The sequence below is a fragment of the Ursus americanus genome, chromosome 9 (genome assembly GCF_024610735.1).
Source record: "Ursus americanus isolate L20-20 chromosome 9, mUrsAme1.1.p, whole genome shotgun sequence".
Lineage (NCBI taxonomy): Eukaryota > Metazoa > Chordata > Mammalia > Carnivora > Ursidae > Ursus > Ursus americanus.
The window spans coordinates 35,545,684-35,567,055 of record NC_142135.1 but is presented as its reverse complement, the minus strand read 5'-3'; the positions used below and the strand labels follow the sequence as shown (position 1 = coordinate 35,567,055).

Sequence of the window (21,372 nt, the reverse complement as noted above, 5' to 3'; positions counted from 1 at the left end):
AAGTGGGCCAAAAGTTGATTTCTAGGTATGTTCTACAGATCTAATTGTCTACAAGCTATTACAAGATCTGATACCACTATATTACATAAAATTATCCAGGGGACGACTATTCCAGGCAGAGGAAACTGCAAATTTAAAAGCCTAGAGGTGGAGGTGTACTTGGCATCCTCAAAAACATCAAGGAGGGTTGGTATTAAATAGGAGAGTAACAAGAGATGAGTTCAAAGATGAAGCCAAGGACAGATCATGTCAGGCCATATAGGCCATGATAAAGATGGTGGGTTTTTCCTTCAGTACAGCTGGAAGCACTAGGAGAGTTCTGAGCATAAGAAAGACATGATCTGACTTATGTTTCAGAAGTATCACTACAGCTACACTGTGGAATAGTGAGCAGATGAGAAGGTGACAGATCAGCTAAAGGGGCTATTACAATAGTCCAAGAAAAAGGACAGTAGCTTGGACTAATGGAATAGCAGTAGAGAAGGTGAGAAATGGTTGGATTATGGCTAAATATTGAAGGAAGTACCAAAATTAGCTGTCAGATCAGATGTAGGGTAAGAAGGGAAAAGGAGGTTTCTGGTCCAACAAACAGCAAGAATGGAGAGGCTACTTGATGAGGTGCGAATGATGACTGGAGAGAACAGGTTTTAGAGTGTAAAGAGTTTGGTTACAAACAAGTTAACCTTGAAATTCTTGTTAGACATTGAAGTGTAGATTAACGAGGAGAGTTAGATGTACAAATGTGAAGTTCAGAGGAGAGTTCTAGCCTAGATTCAAATTTACGAGTGGTCAGTCGACACATTTAATAGGTGAGATGCCCCAGGGAATGAGTGTAGATGAAGACTGAGAAGGAATGGCTAGGAGATACGATATGAGAAATGGTTTCTCAGAAGAAAAGAAAATGTTTCAAGGAGGAGAGAATGGTCTACCATGTCAGATGAATTGTTATATTAAGATGAAAACCAAGAGCTGACCATTATATCTGGTAACACGGAGGTCACTTGTGACTCTGCTTTGGTGGAGTGGTGGAGATAAAACTCTGGTGTGGCAGGGACCAAATCTGATTAGAGTGGGTTCAAGAGAGAATGGGAGGTAAGAAAGTGGACATTATCTCTGCACATCTGCCTAATTATTTCCTGAAAACAAATTTCTATAAAAATTTCTATGAGGGCCTTTTCATTCTCCAGGTATTGTTCTAATTCATATTTCTTTGAATAACATTGGGTTAAAGATATTCTCTATTCACTGGCCATCTGTATTTCTTCTTTTATGAATATCCTGTTCTTACCAATTTGTATTGTTTCAGGCAAAATTTAAGATTCAAAGTCTGGAATTTCTAAGACATTACATTTCTAGTGTAGGTTAGGTACCCAGAACTCTTTCACCCTCTTTCATCCATTCACCTTTCCCAGGTAATTCATTTCACTGATGTACATCAGGATGAATGCTATTAGGCCTAGTGAAGGAGGGCAATGGAAATTCTAATTTGCATGTTATCTCTTTCCCTAACAAACTATTAATAAGTACATCTTCTTCCTTTGCTTAAAAGACTTACCTACAGCTGTGTTAGTTCCACCAACATTTATATCATTTTCGTCATCAAATTCAATCCTGACTCCTTTTCCATTGCCTGCTGAGACTCCACAACCTCCACTTCGACAAAGAGAAATTGGAACAACGCCATAGACATAGGCTAACATAATAGGAACACCAATACCTAAAGAGGAATTAAATTATTAATTATAAGTTAAAAAATAAATCACAGAAACATGAGTTCTTAGAAAGCCTTTTCAAGAGAAAGTGTACGGGAGAAAAGTGCTGTTGTTCTTCAACCCTTGCCCAAAGTAGATTTACCTAACTGTTAAGGGACACAAATTTAAAACTTCCAAACTTTCAGGTGACACACATGAGGAGAAAAAAAAAAAAGCAAGCCTTTTTGTTTTTAAGTGTCAAGGCTCTAAACCATATGGAGTGAGGGTGGGTATCAGCCTATAAGAATTTACCAATTATCCTAACTCTAGGCTCTTGAGTCTATAATACTTTTAACCAATACAGTTACTCAATGAAAGGCTTTCTATAGGCTCAGCTTAAATTGTCCTTAAATAAATAAAAAAGTAACTCTCTTATCTTCCACAATATAATGCTTTGTCTTAAAAAGTCCTTCCACAAAACTTAAATTTTATAAAATTTGAGGTAATCAATTTTTAAAGCATTTTCTTACCTACAGTTACTGCAGCTACAACTGGAGATACTATTACAGACAATGTTACACCACCTGTTATAGCCAAATTCCGTTTGTGCTTTGAAACGTCTTTGCCTTCATATCGATTGTGAATCTTGAATTAAAAATAAAAATGGGGTGCGGGTTTAAAGAAAAACACATTACATATTTAATTTAAATGAAATAGTCCTACTTTTGCTAGTAATTTAGTGATTTCTTTTATAATTTCATTCACTTAAGTGTCCTAATTCAAGATGACCGTTTTGTTCTTAAACCATATTCTTACACATGATTTACTCCTTATTACTAATTTGCTTAAATAAGACAGTAATTTAATAGATTTTACTTTGTGTTTACTTTTAAACAGTCTTGAGCAAATGTATACTCTTATTTAAGAATAGTAAAATCATGTTTTGAGCAAAGAAAAAGGAATTAAGAATATTATTTTCAACATAGACATGGATTGGATGTTTGACTAATAGGATTACTTCTAAGAAATTTAGCATCCCACTTTTCTAAATAAGCATCCCTAGGAGCACCTGGGTGGCTCAGCTGGTTAAGCATCTGCCTTTGGCTCAGGTCATGGTCCCAGGGTCCTGGGTTTGAGCCCCACTTTGGGCTCCTTGCTCAGGGGGGAGCCTGCTTCTCCCTCTCCTCCCCTCTTGTGCTCCCTCTCCTCCCCGCTTGTACTCTCCATCTCTCTCTCTCTCAAATAAATAAATAAAATCTTTAAAATAAATAAGTATCCCTAAATGATAAAAGTTGGCTCTTCTAGGGGAGACTAGAAGCCACACTTTTTTTTTTTTTAATTGACCTTAACAAGCAGTACTAATAGGCAAACATCACTAAATAAGTCAATTTTTTTTTCTTGGATCCTTTTTTATAAAGGAAAATATTATCAAATGACTTAGAATCCTGGGGTCTCATTTATAGCTCAAAGTAAAAAGTAGAAAGAGGAAAAAAGAAGAATGCTGCCAGAGGACATGAGTTAGATCTACTTAGCATCTTTGTACAGAATAGGTGTTAATAAACAGAATTTAATACCACACTGAAAGTGGCTTGTGAGATGTATCAACTTCAAGACAGCCCAGTATCTTTGGTCTCATGGTTTGCAAGGGCTAATGCTAATAAAGTACACGTCCCTTCTGTTTCAAGACATATTCGAAACAGCCCTCAAAAGCATACAGGTGGGACACCTGGGTGGCTCAGTTGGTGAAGCGTCTGCCTTCAGCGTAGGTCATGATCCCAGGGTGCTGGGATAGAGCCCCACATCTGGCTCCTTGCTCAGCGGGGAGCCTGCTTCTCCCTCTGCCTGCTCTGCCTGCAGCTCTCCCTGCTTGTGCTGACAAATAAATAAACAACTAAGATTTTTTTAAAAGTGTACAGTTAGTCTCTAAAATAAAATACTTGACTTTTGAACAATGTTACAGGTGAGGTTTAACAGAATTATTATTATGTGGTTATCTTGAAGGCTATAAAGTACAATGACTCTTATGGGATATATGAAAGTGAGAAAGCTGGGGTGGGGAGGTGGGCGAAGCATGCATGGGACAAGAAGCATTCGTATTTCCTAGTCAGAATCCTGCCAGCACTGACTGTTCACTCCTAGGGAACGGGCCTCTATGCTTCCCTAGATAGTCCATGCAGGCAGAGATGGCAGACTCTCCGGAGCAAGGCATCCTTCATTATCCCTCAGTACCACAGCTAATTCTCGCTCCTCTCCCCACTACCATTCCTGAAAAATGTAGCAATGAAGCAGAGAAAAGCCAAAGCTAAAAAACTGACAGAGTAGACACGAATCTTCCAGAAAGTTTTGTATCCTTAAGCACCAATGTTCAATTACAGTGATCATATCATTCTATTTCTGGTCCAACTTAATTTTTTCTGTTCTACTGCTTTGTGCCACATTTCTATTTGTTATTGTAAATAAAGACTAAGCTTTTAGGTACTTCATCAACTTAACGGGTTTTCCTGGGCTGCTTTGTATCCTTAAACACCACAGAGAACACTGTTCCAATGGAAAACTAATTCATCAACTTGTAAGCCTTTGGGTGTGTGTTTGAAAAAAGGAAACTTGTAATTGCACCTAAGACATGAACAATGAGGTAAATAATCTCTCCTCTATAAATTATTTGTAGGTGTGTGCAGTACAACAGTCTCTCCTTCCCTTCTACTTCTAAGTATCTATTTTATTTTTAGCAAAGCCTTGCTTTGGATAACTACATGAAAGATTATATAATCAGCTACCATGTTTGGGACCTTAAACAAATTTAGTTAATTAAAACCTTCTCAAATAAACATTTAGGTCAAAAGTATCCATGTTTATCCTTGATCCTAAAGCTAATTTTTAAAAAATAGTATGTACTGTTATTTTTCTGATTATAAAAGTAATAGATGTTGAATATTAAAAAATGGGGCTGTTATATGGAAGAGGATCAGCCTCCTCTTGAGTTTAGTCCCAAAAATTATAACCAGAACTTAATGAAACAATTAAAGGGAAACAGACTCTGACTCAACCTAACAATTATAGACAGGTGGCAACAGAATGGGCTGCTTCAGGAGTTCGTGATGTCCCCATCACTAAAGTGCCCAAATGGCTAGAGAAATGATCAGGGATCTCACATAAAGAATGTGTTTTAAATCCTAACTCTGTTTCTTTCTGTATAACTGAAAATAAATTACATAAACTTTCCCAAACCTCAACATTCTAACACATAAATTTCTATGAGGTTAAAATGAGTCAAAGTGCGTAAAACACCTACCACACAGTAAGGGTTCATCAAATGTTATTTCTTTTAATTCCTGTACTTTATTCTGCTTGAGTTCAGGGTTACGATTAGATAATTTTTTTTTTTTAAGGTTTATTTTAGAGAAAATGAGAGAGTGTGTGACGTAAGTTGGGAGGAGGGGTAGAGGGAGGGAATCAAGCAGACTTCCCACAGAGCACGGAGCCTGCTCCTGGACTTGATCTGAGGACGCATGAGATCATGACCTGAGCCAAAACCAAGAGTTGGATGCCCAACCAACTGAGCCACCCAGGTGCCCCTTAAATAATTTTTGAAGTTACTTCTCAATTCTGAGATTCCATTAATGTAGACAGCAGCAGACCTCTTAGCCACTTCATGAATTATCCCTTTAACCTTTCAAAAAAGAATTATTGCTTAGCTAATGAAGTATAATTCATCACTCATAGGCCAGTGGTAATTATTGGTGTTTGGACTTACACAAGACTGTTAAAATCTACAGAACAGCCTATTTACTAATAGCAGTAATCTAGGAAAATAAAACCTTTGAACGAAAGTTCAAAATAATTCAGGAACTAGCTAATTATTCTTTGCCTTGAGGGCATGTGTTATTTAGCTATGAGCTTTTTTTAGACCTAACTTTACAAGGATATACCATGAGAAAAATACCAGGTGTATCCTTCAATACTTTATACTTCAAGTTAGAAAGGAAATGTACTAAAGTTTTCAGATTCAGGTAATTTTAAAGCAAGTCTACTTTTTATGCATACATACAAGTTTGCCCAACACTGAAAATTTATTATCTTATGAAAAAATAAAATAGTTTTATACTGAAGATACTAAAAATGCTCTTTTAAAACAAATTTTAAAAAAATGAAAATCATGAGTCTTAAACCTGAAGGTTTAGAATAAGATAATGAACTAATAAGGAATTAAGCATTTTACCTTACGGCCCACATATACAGGAATGCCAATAATCATTGCAGGAATAGCAATGCCAGCTATTAAAGCAATTCCAACGGGAGCACCAACAAGTGTTCCCAGCTGCCACAGTATCTTCTTTTTTCGGCTCCAGGGTTTCTTCCCCCAAAAAGTACATCCTGATGGACTAATGGAAAAAATTATAACTGTAACTGTTACAAAGCATAACATCAACAAATGACTGTAATACACTGAAGTCATTAATGACATTAAATGACTCTAAAAGAATTCTCATATTCAGAAATGAGGTTTTTTTTCTTTGAATTCTGAATTTGGCTTTTAATGATAAAAGCCAAAAAAATCAATGTAAGAACCACCATCAATTATTTTAAAAGGAAACTGATAACTAGAATTCAGGTTAAATATTTATCCCTAGTCCTTCATTATCCTGAAAATGTTAGGTTAGTTTTTGAAGAGGAAATTAATGCAAAACATGCTTATTTTTAGGCATACAATTATCTGATTATATTAAACTCAGTCTGTGGACTAAATGAGGGAGTTTATATTTAAGAAAATTAAATGGAAATATTTATGACCTAGCATAATTACAAGGGGGTATAAAATTCTGGCTTCTAGTTTAACAAAACAAACAAAAAAAGAAGAAATCTATGCTTCCTATTTTTGACTAATTAAGCCCAAATGACTAGCACAATAATTTGGTTCCTTTTAAAATTTTTTAAAACACACATTTTATTCTTGTTTAAAAATTTTTTTTCCAAAGATACATCATGAATTTATGTATCACACTACCTGATGTATGTAACTAGAATAAAACACATCCCTCTCAGTATCTTATAAGCAGCAAGTTTAAAAATCCTTAATACGGTCTCCAATTATCTTACAATATAAAATATTTAGATATAAATAGCTCTTTCTCCCTCCCCCCAATCCTCCAAGTACTAAACAGGCCCAGCCCTGCTTAGCTTCCAGTATCAGGCAAGATTGGGCACATTCAGGATGGTATGGCATAGACTAAATAGCTCCTTCTATAAACTTACCTTAGATAATGTAAATCTGAGATTTCTTTCATACATAACCAACAAAACTCACAACCACAGACAGCACATGTCATGTGATTACAGCTCCCATCATTCATCTTTATTATATAAGCAGCACATCGTGGACACGGCTTTATATCATCAGCTATTAGGAAAATAGAGAGACCTGTTTATTACATAAAACTGGTCTAAAAATAACAATTTCTAGTAGATAATCAATTACAGCAATGCCAAAAAATCTTAACGTATATAGTTTCTGAACTATAGCTTTAGCCAGGAATTTTTAGTACATAAAGTATTTTTTCCAAAGAAATGCTACGGAGAACATCTATATAACTTTTTTAGGAAGTATTTTTCTTCCTTTCTGAGAAAAGGAACATTTTTTACGTTAAATTTTCAAATTGTAAACATTTTCAAACACAGTAGAACAATGAGACCAAAGAGTAACAAAATAATAAAAAGAGAAAGGAGAATCAAGGACAGCCCTAGGCAAACTGCAAACTACATAAAGTTTGTCTTTGTTCCAACCCCATAACTGTCTTTTCTGGTGGCAGTTCATATTCTAGAACTTTTCTAACCATCTCTGCTTTATTATAATGTAAATATTCTTTATACTAGAGAATAGTTATCTTTGTCTTTTTAAAAATCATTTATTCAAATGCTGTTGCTGTACCCTTCTTGTATAATAATATGGTTACAATGCACAAAAGTGCCAAGTTAAAATCAAATGGTACATAACTTTCAGAATCACTGACATAGAATAAAAGCTATCCCAAATTATACAACTACTTTGAACCTTGGCATCTATTTAATAGCAACCAGTAACTATTTTACTATTATTAGTAGCCAGCTATATTTTCCAATTACACTCAGTTAAGAAAAGATAGGTGTAGTACTAGCTGCTGAATTCAAGTACTTGTTCCATTTTCTTACATGATAAGCATTAAACTACATTATATTTTCCTTTCTAAGAAATTTTACCTGTGCTTTATCAGTGAATTCAGGTTTCCTTAGTGCTTCTTTTAGGGCCAAAGCTGTTTTTTAACTTAAGAACTGGTCAATGCTCACAATTAGTATTTTAACAATTTCAAACAATTTTGAGCAAACTGATAACTCTATGCAGCCAGACCAAGATAAATGATAAATACTAGAATATAAAAATTAAAAATATTCATAAGTCATGATTTAAATGATCCAAAAAACAAAGTCTGCATTAAAAATTTTTTAACACTGGAGCATGAATTAAAAAAAAGCTGGCTTTTATAGCAGATATAATGTCTAGTACATCAAATTAAAGAAATGCTAATACTATCTTGATAAACTTCCTCATTCTAGAGTATACTCAAGTAGTAAATCTCTCAATTAGCAGTGGGAGTAGAGAGATTCGACTTTGGCTCTGATACGTGCAGTCTTCAGAACAAAATGAAAGGTGACCTCTCCACTCATTCTTGCGGTTCTAAAACAAAAAACAGCCTTTTAATATGCTAAGATTACATGTTGGAGAATACCATAAGCAATGTATTTTTGATGTCTCTTTATAGATCTGTACCTGCATATTTCCACTCTGTGTACTTATTTATCTACAAAAGGCTGTTTTGTCTTTGTATCTTAAATGAGAAATTTACTGTGCACATTCTCTCTCTCAAAATATTCTCAAATGCAAAAATCCTTTTTTTTTTTTTTAAGATTTTATTTATTTTACAGAGAGAGACAGTGAGAGAGGGAACACAAGCAGGAGGAGCGGGAGAGGGAGAAGCAGGCTTCCCGCCAAGCAGGGAGCCCAATGCGGGGCTTGATCCCAGGACCCTGGGACCATGACCTGAGCTGAAGGCAGATGCTTAACGAATGAGCCACCCAGGGGCCCTCAAATGCAAAAATCCTAAGTAGAGTTGTTTTACTGAATAGATGGTCAATTGATGATCCCTTCCCCGAAAATCAATTAATCCACAGCCATTTTATATTAAAAAAAGTTTCCCATTTTGATTTAAGGTGCATTTGGCAAAGCTCTTTTTTTTTTTGATCATTATATTTCTATTTACTGTTAAAATATGGGTTATTGTCATGTTAAGGGAAAAAAAAACAACAACAGGTTACAAAACAATATACGGTTCTCAAAATTTGTTTAAAAACTTTCCCATCCCCACCATATTACCCGTAAGGACTTACAACAAAATGTTAATAGTGGTTATCTCTTGGGGTGGTAGTAGTAGGAGACAGAGATGGGAGTCAAAAGCCAATTAAATATATTTTTATTAAAGGGGAAAATATAGTAACAAAAATGAAAAATATGTAGTTCATTTAAAATGTTAACTCCAAGTGCATTAAACTTCCTAGTAGCTATAAGAAAGTGTCTGATGTAGATGTAATACTGTTACAGTTTAAAGATAATTTTATAATATAAATTATTTAATGTACCAGATGATTAAGCACACTTATTTGTCTTCAGCTGACTGATCAGAAAGAGCCAATTAAGTATTATCATTATGTCAAGCAATTATTAAAAGCACAGCCACTTTTTCAATGTATCATGATAACAGGAGATAAAAAAATACCAGGATATCTGGAATAACAGTAATTAATAAAACCATTTTAGATGGTAGTTCCCTTTCCTCTTTTTTCCCCCCAAGTGAATGAGTAGCTAAGTTCAAGTTTTTTATAGATTCATCAAAAGAAACTATCACATAAACATTTGTCCTGAGAGTTTTGATTTTTAGAGCACTGGGGGTAAAAATGCATGTTCTTTAAATTTCCAGAATTTTAAGATTTTTGAACATGGAAAAATTCCAAACGAAGTTTTAAAAATAATCACCTTGGGAGGCTATATTTATTCTAACAATGCTACTATTCGGCTCAAATCATTTGGGAAGTTTTTCTTTCATAATTACTTTCAAAGCTACTTAATATAAAAAAAAAATCACTCTCATGATCATATAGTCACATCTTACTTTGGATCCACCCCAAACCAGTGACTCAAATTGGTGTGATATTCTAGTTGTTAGACTTAGCTCCAAAAGAACTTCTGGTCACTTCCAGAAATCAAATTGACATTAAGATAATTTAAGTGGCTGTATTGGGATCTAAAGATTATAACCAATAAAGCATTCCAGGGTAGTGCTGCTGAAATAAACATAAAATCTCCCACAGTGAATACAGTGAGAAAGATCAACATTCATTTGGATGACTAAATCATGTTTTTTTTAAATTAATAAAAAACGCAAATCTCTAGCAAGTGACTGGTTTCTCTACCTCAAATAGCCAGAGCGCTTACTATGTGTCAGGAAATGTTTCAACCTTACAGACATAAGTATTATTAGGATCTTCGTTTTACAGACGAGATAACTTGCTCAGGGTCACACAGAATTAGTGGAAAAGCTAGAATTCAAATCCAGACAGACTGATTCCAGAGTCCAGGCTCTTACTCAATAGGTACGTCCTGTAACCAATCAATCAATACCCATGCCCACACTTAGAGAAGAGGGATATCATTTCCAAGTGGACCATTCCATGGCTAGAGCTGACCACAGAGGGTAATATCAGGTCTTCTCTGAATTACTTCTGGAACCATACCTACAAATTATTATTAATACCTTTAAGTTCCACCCCAAATCTTCAGGAAAGGAAACAGAAACAAGTCAATGAGCAAATAAGCATGAAAATCTGTGTACAGTGTATGAAGTATTAAATGTTGAATTTAAAGTTTATTTAATTTTAAATTTGACTTTAACATAAAGTACATGACTATATCAATACACTGCTAGTAGGAATGTAAATTATTTTCTTGACAAGTTTCTGTATTTTCCAAGTTTTTCCGTTTTACAATCAGTGAGAAGAGTATTTTTCTAAAAATGACTGAAATCCCAATAAATGAAATTCTAGAAATGGGAAATATTAATTTTTTTCGATTTTTATTCAAAGAAGATTAAGAGGTTCACATTTTTTTTTTTAATTTTTGAGATTTAGGAGATGCATACATTGTTCATATACGGATCCCCAGGTAATTTAAAACTTCCTAGACAAAGACACAAAATTCTTAGTGTCCCACTAAGGTATGATTATGAATCCTTGATCCTGGAATTAGATGAGACATCTGTAAATAAAAGAGGATTTTTAAAAGTCTTTGCTAAGCTTTGCTATAATATACCTTTATAAACAACAGTTTCACACCATCCTCAGTTATCAGTTATATAAATAACCATGGCACTTTTTTTTTTTTTTCAATAAAATCTTTCCAACTTCAGTACCATTTTCTTCCACAGTAAAGAATGAGTGCTTCTGGGACAGAAATACTAACAACACATAAAACACTTCTGAAAACTGAAGGGAGGAAAGGTAGTAACAGGAACTATTTGAATACTGCATTTTTTTTTATTAAGATAGCTATAGTGCTCTGTTTGTGTCAAATATTTTATTAGAAAAAGTTAGACATAAATACCTGCTGCTCCAGACTCCTGACTATAACTAATGGATGAAGAACGTATAGTTCTCAGACGTAAACTCTGGGCTCTCTCTTGTCGAGCAGCATCACAGGTCTGATTGGGGTGCCAAATCTGTTTACAGTGGTAGCAAAACTCTGTTCCACAGCCTTCTCGCCCACAAGTTAATTTTGGACAGCTAGCACATCCAAATGCTATCACAGCATATCTTTGAAGAATAAGAAAAATTATTTAAAATGGGACATAAAAGAAGAGATATTAAGTAAAACAATTACCCAACTTAAATGCTATTCCTGAAAAAGTTTTCTATTTATACACGAGCAAGTAAGTCATAAACCCTAACACTATCTCATCAATATAAAAATGGGGGAAAAAATGAACAATTCACAAATGAAGACATTTAAGTGGTTAAAAACATTTTTAAAGTTCAATTTTTAACTTTTAATTTTCAATTTTTAACTAAGATGCCAAACTGTATAGTTAATCTAATCCCACTTTTGTAAAATATTAAATTAGTATTATATGCACACAGAAAAAACTAGAAGGAAATACACCAAAAATCTTAACAGTATTTTTGCAGGTACTAGAGTTCTAATTCTCTTCTTTATATATTCATACATTTCTGATTTTTATAATTACTTGTTACTTTTAAAATTAAATTAATTTAGTACCTAAAATATGACTGTGAATCAGCTGCACCTATCAGTTAATGGCAAACTGTGATAATTCATAAGTTTTGTGATTATCTTGTATTTATGCATAAATTCTCATGTTAATGTTTCTAAGATGCATAGTAAAAGTGCTCCTTGGTGCCAATCTCCTTCTAAAAAGTACACGAACTTGATCTTCTCAATTAGAAAACTGTTTTTTCCACTTCAGATTAAAAGACTAAGAACAGTAGATTCATGACTAGCCCTAATACCTATTCTCTGAGTTAATATTTTGGCACTTCAATAATTTCTTACTTAAAATAAATTCTGGGCACACTTGGACATTTATTCCAGAGCAATGAAAACTAATGTGCAAACACATATACAAGTGCTTACAGCAGCTTTATTTGTAACAGCCAAAAACTAGAAATAGTCTAGATGTTATTCTTCACTAGGTGAATGGTTAAACTATGGTGCATCTATATGGAATACTACTCAACAACAAAAAGAAAACTACTGATACACTTAACTCTGATAAATCTCTGAGGAATTATGCCCAGTGAAAAAAGTCAATTTCAAAGTTATATACTGTACGATCCCATTTATAGAACATTTTTGAAATGACAAAATTTTAGAAATGGAAACAGATTAGAGATGGCCAGGGATTAGGGATGGGATTGGGAACGCGACAGAGTGTGAGAGAGGTGGATGGATTTATAAAAGAACAATAGGAAGCATCTTTGTTGTGATGGAATGGTTCAGTACCCCGTGGTGGTGAATACACTAATGTATTGTGATAAAATGGTATATAACTAAATATACATACATACACAATACAAGTAAAACTGGGGAAATTTAAATAAGATTGGTAGATTATATCAACGCCAATATCCTGGTTGTGATGTCTTCTAGTACTGCAAAACGGTACCACTGGGGCAAACTGAAGGATCAGGATTTCTCTTTATTATTTCTTATAACTACACATGAATCTACAATTATCTCAATAAAACTTACAATAAAAAATGTCTAGGGGGTTCTGGTTCTCTTTGAAAGAGACACAAATAAGTCTTACTTATGTGTATAAGAAGCTTTTGTAAGTATCAAACACTTCCTTTTGCCTGGAAATTTAGGGGAGTTTTCGGGGTTCCTCTTGTTATTGGCAATAAAATTTAAATAGCAACTGTAACTGATATTTTTATTGAATTTCAAGATAATCTGTAAAATTATAAAATTTTAAGAGTCAGGAAGTTCCTCCACTTTTGGACCTGTTGCTCCCTTAGTATCTTACCTTTTAAACTTAAATTTTACATCTTAAATTCCATTTTATTTTTGATAGACCAATTCTCCAGTTACCATCACTATCATAAATGTGTTCAAGCATGATTAAATTAAAGGCAATTTATGTATCAACATGGGGTAATTTAGCCAAGTTTAATTTCCCTGAGGGCTTATTCACTGCAGTTATCAATAAAAAGAAAAAAGTCCTCAAAGACTCTACACTTTATTTTCTATCAAATTATAATCCTTAAACAGTCTTTAAAATAGTAATTTTAACTGAAAAGGAAATGATATTCTCTTTTAAAACTCTTTTCTATCCTAGCTTTTCTTGAAGGAAGGAGGGAAGAAGAGGGACATGGGGAAATCTGTGTGGGTGCAGGGGACAACAATGCGAAGACCAACTGTTTTTTAAGGTCAGTCAGAATTTATAAAGGCAGAAGAGAAGTTTAGGCTACCTGGTCAAAATTCCACTTCCACCACTTATTATCCGTATAGTTTCACATAAATTGCATAATCTCCCTACAACTAAGTTTTCCCAAAACATAAAACCGGGAGTCAATGAAGTTTTGGCTCAGCCTCAGTATTCAGCCAAAATCAGCTTCAGCTTTAGCCCTGATCTTTAGAATGCCAAACAAACAGCTCACCATTTCAATGACAGTTCTAGTACCTCCGCATCTGTGACTGATAAATGACCATGTGATCACACAAGTTACTGTGCTTTCTATATCAATATAAATAATGTATGGAAGGCGCCTGGATGGAGCAGTTGGTTAAGTGTCTGACTCTTGGTTTTGGCTCGGGTCATGATCTCAGGGTCCTGAGATCGAGCCCTGCATTGGGCGTGTTGGGCTCTGGGCTCAGTGTGGAGTCTGCCTGAGACCCTTTCCCTCTCCCTTTGCCCCTCCCCCCTGCGCTCTCTTGCTCTCTGAAATAATTCTTTAAAAAAATAAACACTGGTAGGCATTCTAGATATAGAACAAAAATCTTATTGTTCCAAATGGTGAAGTTTTACTGATAACTGAAGTATAAATGCACATTGTGTTGGAAGAATAAAATGCAATAATTAGTGAGAACTGTGAAAGCCAAATTTAGATGCAAACTTAACTTTCAAATCATTAAACAGGGATACAGATTTACAGTTAATATGAACATTGAGAGTGCTATAATTTTTGAAGAATACAGCCTTTCTGAGTAAATAAATATTTATAAAAATATACTAGTTCGATTAATAGAAATTAGGTTATATCATAATTCTAATCTTTATAGGTTGCTCAGTATACCATATCACTAAACAAAACTTAAGAACTGACTTAATTTTTAATTAATGACTTAAGCTATGAGTCTTTTAAGAAAAAGTCCTATTAGGGAATTCTTCACATCTTGACAAGAATGAAAAAGCAGAATGTCAACTTTGCTATTTTAAAATTTCATGACAAGAGAATTTCTACATCTGGTACAGTATCCATGAAAACATGAAAGGGTATGGCGAGAAAACTGAGGTCTCAAAACACATTTTATTCTCAATAATTAAACTTTAAAACAGCTTCATAAATTGCTTTAAGATAAAAATTCCTTACAGTTCTGAGTCTAGAGACGTAAGCTTGTTGAGAATAACTGCTTATAAATAGGGAATACCTATTTGGATTTTCAAAATACACAGTATAATTATCTGGAGCAAACTAAACAGTGACATGTAGACTAGCAATCCTGCATGATGATGTCAAGTATTTAACATCTGATTATTTTTTAATAAAATTTTACATTTACTTTTGTATCCCATAAGTTCATCACACCTTAATTAGTGATATTTGACTTTGGCCCTGGAGGAATTTAATTTAACGTCTGGTTATTTGGCATTTGTTGAAAATAAACATAGGTTTGATGCATCTCAGAAATTAGGATATAATAATAAAAAAAAAAGTTGTGATATTTAAATAAAACTCTCTTCATGTGTTTCTGTGTGTTGTGGAGAGAGAGAAAAAGGGAGAGAAAGAGGCAGGGGAAAGAAGGGGGAAGGGGAAAGAGAATTTGTTCATGGGACACCAACCTATGTACTCAAATATTAGAGATAAAAGTACCTCGAACTTGTTTTATGCTACTTTCCAGTATTTCTTTTTTAAAGGAAAAGCGGAGAGATCCTACCCCAGAATTAAACACTCAAGTCCCATTCAATCTGTACAAGTTACAAAGAAAAACAGGTTTATCTTTAATAATCCCATTTTCATGAATGTATATTTTGATGATTAAAAGTTAAGGTAATTCGTCTATCAGTTTTTTCTCATGCTAACAGTTGTTGAATGCTTACTATGTTAATGTTCATAAACATTCAATCCCAATAATAACTTTGTTAGGCATATTCTATAATACAGTAAGAATTAAATGTAACTAGCATTTACATATTTGGAAAAGAGAATGTTAAGCCTACTGAAGATACTTTTCATTGTGTGGAAGTCAAACTTTACACGTTGGAAAACAGCTGTCAAATTACAATAGAAGCAAATGGTAAAACTAAATTAAATATAAAATGCTTCCTTTATTTTATTATTTTTTTAAGATTTTATTTATTTATTTGACAGAGACAGCTACAGCCAGCGAGAGAGGGAACACAAGCAGGGGGAGTGGGAGAGGAAGAAGCAGGCTCCCAGCGGAGGAGCCTGATGCGGGGCTCCATCCCAGAACGCCAGGATCACGCCCTGAGCCGAAGGCAGACGCTTAACGACTGAGCCACCCAGGTGCCCCTAAAATGCTTCCTTTAAAGAAAAATTTCAGGACTGTCTCTGTTCTGGTGCATTAAGTGTTAGGTGGGAAATAAACACCCTCAGCAGAATATCAGGGATGACTAATATTAGTTAACCTAACATCTTTGGCTTGAATAGTATCCAAATCTTGGTTTAAAAGATGGCTCCATTTCCTTCTACAATCCAAATTTACCTCAAGTCTTACTTTCCATCTCTATCCTTCCATTTCTATCTACTTAAAAATGTTTAAACCTTCCTATTTAGCAGGAGTGGAGGGACAGGAAGAAAGTGGGAAAGATGAATAGGGACTGAAATACGGCAGTCTTTCCAGAAACATTTTCTGCTCATTGGATTGGCAACAGGAGGTCTATACTAAAAAGTACTCAAATGGTCAAATTAGGAAAATGCTAAGCAAAATGAAAGTACTTTTTCATTTTTTTTTCTTTTTTAATTACAGGATTTGCTAAAAGAATTTTTAACATACCAGTGGTCAGTATATAGTATGCACTATTTCCAGAATTTATTTCACCATGACGTCTATTTCCTGGGAAGAGCTTCATAGTACTCGAGTTCTACCAATTATACTATTGGTAACAGAGGAAGTAGGGATACCAGCTAGGGTACTACATTGTTTCTACAGCGAATTCCTTATGAAGGAACAAGTAAAAAGAACAAACTATACCTAACATGAAATCTAATCCTAAGAAAAACACACCAGTCCCCAAGAAAAATTTTAATTAAAAAATGAGAAAAAAGAATGAAGAAAGATTACCCAGGAGTCAAACATACCTCCCTCCCCCCAAAGTAAAGCTTTAACATTAACAACCTTTATAGAACAAAGAAAATAAAATCATAAAAACTATTTGATCCAGTTAGGGGGGAAGTCAAGTTTTGTATCAAAATCAATAGGCTCATGCTTCTACTTGCTAGAAGTTACTATTATTCAATAGAGAAGGAGTGACTTGCTTAAAATGTTTGGGAGAAGGTCTAGATAATGTGAGGCTCATCTCCCTTTTAGGAGCTGCTTCCTCTAGAGGATGCCTTCTGTTGTGCTTTCCACTACATGCTACAGGGGAGCCCTACAGTTGTTGAGAACTGCCCAGACTATTTGGAGAAGTCAGTCTAATTTAGGGGCAGTGTCAGCAAGCCACTCTGGCTGCATATCTAAAGCCACATTCTTTAGTAGACTAAATTAAGAGAGAGCAGTCATGTCTCCTATCAACCTGGTTCTGATGGAGGGTTTGAGGGAATGTTATTTTTATCGATTCCCTTAAAACCACCAAAAATCTTAGTATTAATTAACAATGTCTGGTGTAGCAGCAGTATATACTGAATTACATAGCATTAAAATGTATCTAGATCAATTTTATGGTTAGGAAGAATAAAAAGAGGAAACTCTCAGCTCAAGTAATTTTCAAACTCTAAGCTCAAACTCTTAGAATACTTTTATGAATGTCTATTCTAAAAGATACAATTTGTCACTGGGTATGAATTACAACTTCCACTGAAACACAGTTTACTCATTATGGTTCCCTATACACAAAACCTGCTGTTTTCTAAGTCACATGTACTTGTTTCCTCTGGAGAAAATCACAAGTTGGATCTGTACTCTGTACAAAATTGCTAAAAGGTCAGCCTACAAAAGCATTTCCAGCATGTCAAAAGATGGTCAAGTTATGGCTAAAACCCTTCTTTGTAGGATGAAAATAAAAGCTATATGGAGATTAAAGAGAATTTAAAAATATATATTGTTTAGTGGCTAAGCCGATGGCCCCATTTTTTTAATCCATTATGAACAGTATCCTCCACCAGAATTATTAAAATCATTTAAATGTCAGCCAGTTTGACACTACACAAACCTGATTACAGTCAAACACATTGCTTTAAAATGGCTTACTGAAAGAAAAGTAAAATAAAATGGCTTATTGGCCATTCCTAAGATACATGATTTGTTAGTGGCATATAGTCAGATTGATTCATTCAACAACTCTTTATTGAGCACGGGTTAACCAGCAATTAAAAGAAAAATCAAATACTTTTTTCTTTTTGCCCTTGAGAGGCTCACAGACATTATTAAATCATTAACTATATTCTTGTATAATAAATGTTCTTGTATATTCAAAGCTTCCCAGCAAAGTGAGAAGCACTCACATTCGAGATAACAGGGATAATGTGTGCTGGTAGAAGGGTGGCCAATTGAAATATGTGATGACAAAAACTAAAATGCCAACTTTTTGCTATCTGCCTACAATGTATAAACTGGGCTTCCTGGGCAGAAGGTAATCAGGTATTTTTACTCAAGAAGGTTCTATGCATTCCTTCCTATGTGCCCCTCACCTCACCCCAACACTTCTCCCTAGTCATGGACAGATTCTTCTCTGAACCTGTGTAGACTGCATGTTACAGAAGCAGCCTAGCTAACTTCACTCTGGTTAAATCACAGCACACAGGTTTGGCTCTTTCTCAAGAGGACTTTTCCAAAATACTGTCTTTTAAAACAAGCTTGATTTGTCCTGGCCCTCAGAAGAGTAGAAAGAATATTAGGTCAGAAGCCCTGAGAGATCTCAAATAGAAACCAGGTCAGCTTTTCTTTCTACTCTAAGCTAAGGGCAATATTTCTTGAAGTGTGTTAAACTACACGTTTAAGTAAAATTAATGTCAGCCATAGAAAATGGTCATATTGATAAATATCAAATGCAAAAGAAAAAATTCATAGTTTCACATATAGCATTTCTAGAAAAAAGCCTTTCAAGTGTGTTGTACAACGAAAGGGGTTAAATACTACATACATGCCAATGGTCCTAGCTGGCTAAGTATTTCTATTACTCACTGCCAAACAATCAGATATTTATCACTGTTCCTTATGAAAGATTTAAATAATAAATGGATTCTAAATAAAATATGACCCTCTGTGGATCTGAAGATTTTAGTAAGTTCTAAGAGGGCAGAGATTTTTGTCTTTTGTTCATTACTAAATTTCTAAGTACCTGGCACACAGGTGCATTAAATACTTGAGTGACTGTCTGGTTTTTAAAAATTAAGGCAAAACTTAAGAATGGACACAAGGAATGATAAATAAGAGCTACAAAAAACCTTCTGTATGCTAGGAATTATGCTAGTAATAAAATTAAAGATCTACTCCAATCCTCATAACATGATAGGACAGAGATTTAAAATCAGGTCTATATGCTCATGCTAAGTAAAAATGAAACCTTTAATGAAGGCTTATGTAGTATTCCATGTTTTCGAAGTACACATATAAACTTTGTTACTGGATGACACTTTATCTACATAACGCAACCATAAAGCCTACAATGTAATCAAGTATATAAAATATGCTCAATCTAGAAAAACAACATAAATCAAATATAAATGGCAATACATCAATAAAAGTAATGTTGACATGCTTTCTTTGTCCTTTGTGGGTAAGACTATTGACAACCACCAAACCAAGAGTTAATTTATAGTCAAATTAATCAAGGCTAACTCTTTGTTAAACTTATGTAACAATCAAGTGGTTGTTTTCATAATAACAGAATCTATTAGAGGTGTTTCTATTATTTTATATTTTACACTTAACAGTTATCTTCTCCAAAATATTTAGAATATTAAGTCATTTTACTTTTTTTTTTTTTTTTTTTTTAAGATTTTATTTATTTGAGAGAAAGAGAGACAGAGGGAGACAGCTGGGGGAGGAGCAGAGGGAGAGGGACAAGCAGATTCCACCTGAGCCCAATGCAGGGCTTCATCCCACAACCCTGAGATCATGACCTTAGCCACAATTAAGTTAGACACTTAATCGAATGAGCCACCCAGGTGCCCCTAAGCCATTTTACTCTTTGACAATGAAGCCTCAATGACAAGAAAATGGGCAAAAATAAGCCAAAGTATGAGTTTATGAAACATTTTAAAATTTTACTGAAAAATGTCACCCATACAAAAAGGATCTATCTACCATAGATAGATTTAAGCCATTTTACTCTTTGACAATGAAGCCTCAATGATAAGAAAATGGGCAAAAATAAGCCAAAGTATGAGTTTATGAAACATTTTAAAGTTTTACTGAAAAATGTCACCCATACAAAAAGGATCTATCTACCAAAGAAACTAAGAACGGTATCAGTAGGATGATCATATAATTAACAACCTAATCTGGAACACTTGAGAAGGGCAATGCAATTAAAAATTACAGCAGAAGCATAAACTGAACTATCTCTGGCAAGTCAGAACCTACGGTTTTACCTCATTTATCAGCGGCTTTAGAAGCCCCTTGATTGCCCCTTCAAGTTCACAACTTCCTTTCAATAGGTAACCATGAAACTAAATATATTCATCCATTTTACTATTAATGAACACTTTTTTCTTGTTTGCTATTATGAGCATTCTCTTTTTTAAAGATCTATTTTAGTGATAGAGAGTGCACGAGCAGCAGGGGCTGAGGGAGAGGGAGAATCTCAAGCAGACTCCCTGACAAGTGCAGAGTGGAGGCGGGCTTTGATCTCAGGACCCTGAGATCACTACCTGAGCTGAAACCAAGAGTTGGATGTGCCCCCCAGGTGCTCCTATTATGAACACTCTTAAACATGTCTCCTAACTAGATGTTCCCTGGCACACAAGAGTTTCTTCAAGGTATTTCACTAAGAGTGGATCTTCTGAGTTACAGGGTAAATGTGTATTCAATTTTAATAATAATACGGCAGCATGTGAGCTAATCTTACACCTGTATTTTCTTTTAGTTTAAAATTTTCCCTTTTATTTATAAAACTTTCCTTTATAATCAGTTTTGATTTTGTTTTGGTGTGTTATGTGTGGTGACAATCTAATTTTTTCCCCTCAAATAGCTACTTTTCACAATTCTGTATGTTGATAAATCAATCCTTTCCCAGTTGGTTTAGCCTGTTTCCCCTAAAATCAAATTCTTATATTAACAAGAATCTGTGTCAGCTGTATCTATTATGTTCTATTAGGTTGATACAGTTGATATCCATTAGGACCACATGATCAATCAACACAACTCAAGAGAATATACCTATTTAGTGACCAGAAAATGTGTGCCCAGGATTTACTGTCTCCATCTCTCGGGGCCATAGCTTCTGACACTTAAGCCTTTTAATTCATGCCATCATTTTCAAACTTTTTCTTTTAAAACTATTAAATGCTTGAAGAACTTGTGAAGCACTTTTTACCCTGGGGTTCCATGAAAGATAGTTAGAAAATCACACTCTTTCTCCAGACAAAACACAACATATAGGCATATTCCTCACTATCTGAACTCTTGCTAAAGGAGTATTTGCTATAATGATTTGCAAAAGGTGTTTTTAACCTTAAA

The 21,372-nt window shown here is 34.4% G+C and overlaps 1 protein-coding gene across 3 annotated transcripts in view; it reads right to left on the bottom strand.

Moving 5' to 3' along the window:
- The window catches only part of RNF19A (ring finger protein 19A, RBR E3 ubiquitin protein ligase), a 53,039-nt gene that overhangs the window by 6,017 nt on the left and 25,650 nt on the right, over positions 1-21,372 (bottom strand). For all 3 annotated transcript variants that reach the window (XM_045805869.2, XM_045805870.2, XM_087864697.1), the window contains 5 exons: positions 11,377-11,585; positions 6,945-7,089; positions 5,911-6,073; positions 2,222-2,336; positions 1,556-1,717 (listed from right to left, as the gene is read on the bottom strand). In XM_045805869.2, coding sequence (XP_045661825.1) covers positions 1,556-1,717; positions 2,222-2,336; positions 5,911-6,073; positions 6,945-7,089; positions 11,377-11,585 — 794 coding nt within the window. The remainder of the gene's footprint in view (positions 1-1,555; positions 1,718-2,221; positions 2,337-5,910; positions 6,074-6,944; positions 7,090-11,376; positions 11,586-21,372) is intronic.